At 63.1% G+C, this 7,113-nt stretch overlaps 1 protein-coding gene across 1 annotated transcript; it reads left to right on the plus strand.

The window, feature by feature from the left end:
* The first annotated feature begins 1,990 nt into the window (after positions 1-1,990).
* On the plus strand, positions 1,991-6,717 carry TMEM151A (transmembrane protein 151A). The gene is made up of 2 exons (XM_040256358.1): positions 1,991-2,065; positions 4,274-6,717. Exons 1-2 carry the CDS (start codon positions 1,991-1,993, stop codon positions 5,603-5,605), a joined length of 1,407 nt encoding a protein of 468 aa, XP_040112292.1. The 3' UTR covers positions 5,606-6,717.
* The last annotated feature ends 396 nt before the right edge of the window (positions 6,718-7,113 follow it).

Below are 7,113 nucleotides of genomic sequence, written 5' to 3' on the forward strand. Positions count from 1 at the left end.
TCCCGCCTCCCACCCGTCTTTTCCGCGCGGGTGCTGTCCGTCGTCTGGTGCTGAAATTCCCTACCGCCACTGCTGCCATCCTGCAGACCCCAGGGGCCTGGTGCTGGGAGGGCCCGGGTTCTACACACACACATGCATATATACACACACGGGGTAGACACACACACATCACACAGACACACACACCCATTACACCGGCCTGGGTTCTCGACACACACATACATACACACACACACACCCACTGCACCTATTGAAAACCGAGGTCCGGGTCTGAAGTCCCAGAAATTAGGTGGTAATAGTTGGAATAGGATCCTACACTAGGCTCGTCCCATCGACTCTCCCGTGGTCCAGAAGATGTCAGTGAAGTTGTGCTGGTTCGTCTCCAGAAGCTGCAGTTAAAACTCCTGAGTCATTCTCACCCCTGCAGTCATCTCGAAGTGAGACCCCCAAGCTTCACTCATGACCTCAGGGACTCCTTTCTCCTGAAGACAGTCTTCAGGGGTTTCCCTTCTCACAGACTTCCAGCTGCCATTTCTCCAAAGGAAGATCAGGGCCACTTTGACCTGCCTCTAGTTAGCTGCCCAGTGTCCAGTTACACCAGGTGGCCCTCCTGCTCTCCAAACTCAATCCATGTGGTCCAGTCACAGTGTCTTTGCCCAGAAGTCCCCTCCACCTGATGTGTCCTTACTCTTCACATCCACCTGTCCCAAACCTAATTATCCTTTAAGAGTCAGTTCAAGGTGTGCCTCTCAGAGAGACAAAGTGAAGAGTCCTGACCTGGCTTGGAATGGATGCTGGAGGCCAGGCTCCAGGCTCCCTCTGGCTGCAGTAGTTTGCCCTGGATGTAAATTTCATGAGAATAGGACCTGTGTCATTCTCCACTTCTACACTTGTCTTCACAATGCTTATGAATTCTTCACAGTACTTGCATATAGATGACACCAATAAACATGTGCACCCAATAAATAAAAAAATAAATGGATGAAATTCTGATTCAGTCCTTTCCTCTCTACCACTTCAGTTACTAACTTCATTTTTAAATGTGTAGGGGTGTAGAACAGAATGATCTTTGAGTTACTGTTTGGGAAAAAAAAAATCACAAAACAAAATCCACCCAGCATTGCAGCTCCCTATGTCCTACCCACTGATTGTCTACCTTGGGGCCTAGGCTCTGACTCAGGGTCAGATGTGAAGATCTGAGGCCTCTGAGGGTCAGGGAGTGGCACTGGGGCCACCAGTACCTGGGAGGGGGGTCCTCTCGTGCAGGACAAATCCCACGCCCCTGTTCCACATGATGAATGTGCCTTGAATCCAACACCTTCCTGTGTCCATTTCACAGGTGGGAAAACTGAGGTTGGGGTGGAGGGTGCCAACTCAGGGTCACAAAACCTAGGGTGTCCTGGCTTCCTGCTTGCCTACTTCAAGTAGAGCCCAGCGCCTCTGTCCAGCTAATGAGGCTCACCACAGCATTCAGGTCTGTAACTGCCCTTGTACCACCGCCACAAGCGAGGCTTCAGAGATGGGGTCTGGGTGGGCTTAGACCTGGGCCTACTCCTCAGAGATAGGACCCCGCCGGCACCCACCCACCTACCCACCCTCGAGATTCTATTTACAGCGTGGGTAACTCAGGCTCCAGAAAGCAAGGACTCATCCAAGGTCGCAAGCGCGAGCGCGGCAGGAGGGGAACCCAGGCGTCCGTCCGCCCAGCCTGGGCTTCTCGGGGGCGGGGGCAATGCCCGCGGTACCAGGCGCTGCCGGCGGCGCCGCGGGTGCCGTGGGGGCGGGGTCAGCGGAGGGCGGGGCGCCGGGCACCTCGGCCGCCAACGCCGCCGCCACTGCCGCCGCCACCGCCGCCGCGCTCGAGCTCCGCGCACTCCCTCCGCGGCCGCTGAGCCGAGCGGACGCCCTCCGGGGCCACGCCGCAGCCCTCCGCGCTCCCCCCTATCATGCCCCGGGCCCGGGCGGGGGCCGCCCAAGCAGCCAGGACACCATGCCCGAGGACGGCAGTGGCGACAGCGGGGACGTGCCCGAGATCATCCCGGACGGCGAGCCGCTGCGGGAGGAGGTACCGGCGCCGGGTGATGGGGGACCGGAGCTGGGGCTGCAGAGGGGAGAGGGCGAGAAGAGCCGGGGAGACCCCCAAAGCCGGGCCTGAGGAGGGAAGTCCGGAGCCCCTATGGTCAATGACGTCACTGGGGTAATCTGCATCCTGCGAGGGGTCTCGGGGCCTAGGGGCCCGCGTGGGGGTCGGGGTGGGGCGGCTGGGAAGGGATATGGGGGACAACTCCCGCCCCTGACGCCCCCTCATCCAGCCTCGCCCTCCGGTGACGTCAGCACCGGGCCCCTGCACGTCCCGTTCTGCAGCGCTGTGCCTCTTCCCCAGAGCCCCCGGGTCAGGCCCCCCGCCCGCCCGCCGTTCTCGAGGTGCCCGGGGTGGAGCCTGCAATGCAGCAGCAGTAGCAGGGACTGGGGGTGGGGGGGCAGGGAGTAGAGGGAAGAGGGGAGAGGAAGGGAGGTGGCCTTCGGGTACCCCTTCTCCCTCTCCCAGAGGTGAGGACCCAGGGCCCATCCTGCTGGTTGGGACCATCAGAACGGCCCCTCCTCAGTCCTAAGGAGGAAGAGGATCTGCAGGGGTGCGGGGCCCAGTGTGGGGTGTCTGGGTGATAGGCGGTGAGTGGATCTATGTGTGTGTTTGGGTGAATGTAGGATGCTTGTGGGTGTGTGGACGTCAGTGGGTGCTCCCCACACCTTGAATGGGACATATGTGCCCTATAGTCAGGTGAGGGACCGGGGGCCCATGGCTTGGGTGAAGTGCTAATGAGTGAGTGTGTGTGAGCGCAGCCCTGTTGTGGGTGGGTCTGTAGGGCGTGGGCGTCAGGTTGCAGTAGGGGTAGAGACGGGGGATGTGCACTGTGATAGGTAAGGTGTGTCCCTGGGTTTCAGTGAGTGTATAACATGTATGTGCCTCTGTGTCTCCTGTGGTGGGTGGGCCCTGGGCGGGGGAACAGGGGGGAGGCAAGTGCACAGGCACCTTGGCACCATGGCACCATGGGGAAGGAGGTTGTACCCTGGGCACTGGTGAGGGCTGGTGTTTGTCAGATAAACAGGCAGTGATCACATTCCTGGTGGGTGGATTCTTCAATGAACTTGGGGTGGGGTGGCGTGAATCCTGGGGTGGATGAGGGTATGTGCATCTGACTGCCCCTGCAGGCTGGGGGGGCACCTGTGGTGGGCTGGGGACAGTTCCTCTCCTCTTGGGTCTCTCGGGGCCTGGTGGGACTGTGGCGGACACGGTGGCCCCTTAAGCCCACCTATGCTGTTTTCTCTTCCTTCTTCCCCTTTTCACCCCTTCTCTCCTCCCTCTTTTCTCTCCCTGGGCATCTGGGGATAAAGTGGGGGCCAGGCTGGAAACTCTGCCAGGGAGGGTGTGCCCGAGTCCCTGGGCCAGGGAGTGGTCCCTGCTGCCCCACAGCTGTGTCCCGCCCCCTCCCTCAGCGCAGATGGGGAGTGGAGGAAGGCGCTCCGTCTGCTCCCCTCCCTCCAGACTCACACCTCTCTCTCTTCCTCTTTCTCATTTACTTAAAAGCCTCTCCCAAGTCTCCTGCCATCCCTAGTTAGACCAATGGGCCAGAGGGATTGCAGGGTAATGGGAAATCTGGCCAGACCCTATGCTAAGATCTTCACACGTAGGATCTCCTTGACTTGTCACAACCCCAGTTGACTGTAAACAACCCCAGTTTACAGATGAGGAAACTGAGGTCCAAAGAGGATGAGGGGACTAGCCAAGTCATACAGTCAGTGGTGGAGCCAGCACCCAATCCCGGGCACCTAAGGCCGCCCCTAGGCTCTCCACCCTCAGGACCCCCTGCCACCCTGGCTCCCCACACCCCCAGGTCCAGGAATCAGTGCCCAGAGAGGGCAGGGATATGGCTGCAATCACACAGCAAATCGGGAGTGAAGTCAGGACCAGAAGGCAGTTTCCTCAGCAGCCAGTCGTTGGGGAGCTGGGGTATCCTTCCCTCTGGTGGCAGAGATGAATCTGTTCTCTCCTACATGCGCCTGACTGAGAGGAGACAGGGCACGGTGGAGGCCAGGCTCAGGGCACATAGTTGGAGCCCTGCGGCTCTGCTGTGAGTTGGCTAGAGGGGTGAGGCCAGGAGCAAGCCCCCCCATCCCTCAGAGCCTCAGTTTCCTCCTCTGGAACGTGGGGAGCGAAGCCCCACCCCCTTCACGGGGCTGACCCGGGCCTCCCCTCTCATTGCCCCTTCTGCAGCAGCGGCCCCTGAAGCAGTCTCTGGGAAGCTCTCTGTGCCGCGAGTCGCACTGGAAGTGCCTGCTTCTCACCCTGCTCATCCACGCCTGCGGCGCCGTGGTGGCCTGGTGCCGCCTGGCCACGGTGCCCCGGCTGGTCCTGGGGCCAGAGGCCGCCCTGGCCCGCGGAGGCGGGGGGCCGCCGCCCACCTACCCGGCCAGCCCCTGCTCCGACGGCTATCTGTACATCCCCCTGGCCTTCGTCTCCCTCCTCTACCTCCTCTACCTGGCCGAGTGCTGGCACTGTCACGCGCGGTCCTGCCAGGCGCCGCGCACCGACGCCAGCACCGTGCTCGCCCTGATCCGCCGGCTGCAGCAGGCGCCGCCCTGCGTCTGGTGGAAGGCCACCAGCTACCACTACGTGCGGCGTACCCGCCAGATCACCCGCTACCGCAACGGCGACGCCTACACCACCACGCAGGTCTACCACGAGAGGGCCGACAGCCGCACGGCGCGGGGCGAGTTCGACTACTCGGCGCACGGCGTCCGCGACGTCTCCAAGGAGCTCGTGGGCCTGGCCGACCACGCGGCCACGCGGCTGCGCTTCACCAAGTGCTTCAGCTTCGGCAGCGCCGAGGCCGAGGCCTCGTACCTCACCCAGCGGGCCCGCTTCTTCAGCGCCAACGAGGGCCTGGACGACTACCTGGAGGCCCGCGAGGGCATGCACCTGAAGGACGTGGACTTCCGCGAGTCCCTCATGGTGTTCGCCGACCCGCGCAGCCCGCCCTGGTACGCGCGCGCCTGGGTCTTCTGGCTGGTGTCGGCGGCCACGCTGTCCTGGCCGCTGCGCGTGGTGGCGGCCTACGGCACGGCCCACGTCCACTACCAGGTGGAGAAGCTCTTCGGCGCCAGCTCGCCCCCGCCGGGCGCCGTGCCCAGCGGGCCCCCGCTCTCCCGAGTGGCCACGGTGGACTTCACCGAGCTCGAGTGGCACATCTGCTCCAACCGGCAGCTGGTGCCCAGCTACTCGGAGGCTGTGGTCATGGGCGCCGGCTCGGGCGCCTACCTCCGAGGCTGCCAGCGCTGCCGCCGCTCCGTCAGCAGCAACTCGCTGCCGCCCGCCCGGCCCAGCGGGCCCCGCCTGCCTTTCAGCCGCAGCCGCCTCTCGCTGGGAGCCGGGGGTCGAGCCACGCCGGGGGTCTTCCGAAGCCTGAGCGGGGGGCCGCTGGGGCGCCGCGGGGAGGACACAGAGCCCCTGGAAAGCCCACCGTGCTATGAGGACGCCCTTTACTTCCCGGTGCTCATCGTCCACGGTGACAGCGGCTGCCAGGGGGACGGCCAGGGTGCTCTCTGAGACCCGTGTGGCCCCCAGACTGGCCCTCTCCCCACCATCCCACCCCAGGGGCTTCCATGCCTGAGTGATTGCTGTCCAAAACAGGAGGGAAACCAGACCAGCACACGAGGGGTGGGGGTGGGGGCGGAGCCCTTAGACTAAGCTTGCAGTGACCCCTGGTCATCTGGGGGGCGAAAGGACACCCCCGCAGTTGAGTCTAGGAACCGTCCCAGCATGGCTCCCCTCCACCGCCACCGCCACCACCATGTCCCACCCCCTGCGATGGCAGGTGGTCTAGCTCTGGGGACCTCCCAGGCTGGGCAGGAAAGGAAGTTTCCAGAAAACCTGGGCTGGGGGAGGAGTCCTAGGGACAGCAGTTGCCCGCTGCAGAGGGCTGGCTGCCTATGGACCCTTCCCGGCATGGTGGAGGCCACGTTTGGGGCCCTCAAGCAACCCAGAAGCACAAATTGGTGGTTTGGGGCCACGCCCAGCTGGGCTGGCATCCACGAACCTGGAGAGTTGGCTATGGCAGCACCGCGGCCTCAGCCCTGCTCCCCTCCCAGAGTCCCCGTCCTCCTCCCCTGCCAGGCCTCTGCTCAGGGCCAGCCCCTGATCAGACCCTGCAGCCCGGCCCCTCTACCGGGAGCCTGGTTCTTGGAGCACAACCCTGTCCCACTCACCCCACCCCCTGCTTTCCCTGGTGCACCCTTCCCCCGCACCCAGTCGCCCCTATAACCCGGGGTTCCTTCTCAGGGGCCCCCCTCGAGTCCGCCTTCCCTAGTCTCTGCTCCTGGCCCCTGACGTCCGTGTCCACCTCTCAGCCATGCGCACATCTCTCATCGCCCCCTGACTTCTCTGCTCTTTGCCTTCCTGATGACCCACGGGGCTCAGGGCCGCAGGGCATCCGAGGGGTCTCAGCCCTGGCCACAGCCTCTTGGACGATGCCCTTGCTCTGCCAGGGAGGCCCCTGCTTCCTCCATCACTGGGGCCTGGCCCAGGGGACACCGTCCCTCCCCCAGGGAGGCGAGAGTAGTCCCTTCCCTTCCAACTGGGGCTTCCACCCCCTCTCAGGAGCCGGTGGGGGAGGGAGAAGGCAGAGAAGATGCAGATAAAATAAAAGGTATGAAACGGAACGTCGTCTCTCGTGCATTTCTTGGTGGTGGGTTCGAGGCCACCACAACAAACACGGTGGGCCTGGCAGGGTCTGGGGGTGGCGGTGGTGCCAGGGGTGGGGTGGCTGCAGCACCCCCAGGAGAGGGTGAGCTCCCCGCCCAGGCTGGGGCCTCTGAGATTTGGGTTTGTGTTGCTCTGAGTAGCTGACTCCAATCTACTGGCATCTGGGTCATTTCCAAGGGACTATCCAAGTGGCCCCGCTTTCAGCCCAGCAGGGGTTTCCATTCTGCTGCTGGGTGTGCTGAAGACTAAGGGAGGGGTGCTGTGCTTAGTCGCTCAGTCGTGTCTGACTCTTTGTGACCCCATGGACTGTAGCCCACCAGGCTCCTCTGTCCATGGGATTCTCCGGGCAAGCA

This window comes from Oryx dammah, unplaced genomic scaffold (assembly GCF_014754425.2).
Source record: "Oryx dammah isolate SB20612 unplaced genomic scaffold, SCBI_Odam_1.1 HiC_scaffold_15, whole genome shotgun sequence".
NCBI lineage: Eukaryota > Metazoa > Chordata > Mammalia > Artiodactyla > Bovidae > Oryx > Oryx dammah.

Bases quoted from the DNA above. Each gene is read 5' to 3' on its own strand.
- TMEM151A (XM_040256358.1), top strand. From the start codon at position 1,991: ATGCCCGAGGACGGCAGTGGCGACAGCGGGGACGTGCCCGAGATCATC. The intron at 2,066-4,273 runs GTACCGGCGCCG...CCCCTTCTGCAG, and splicing joins GCGAGCCGCTGCGGGAGGAG to CAGCGGCCCCTGAAGCAGTC.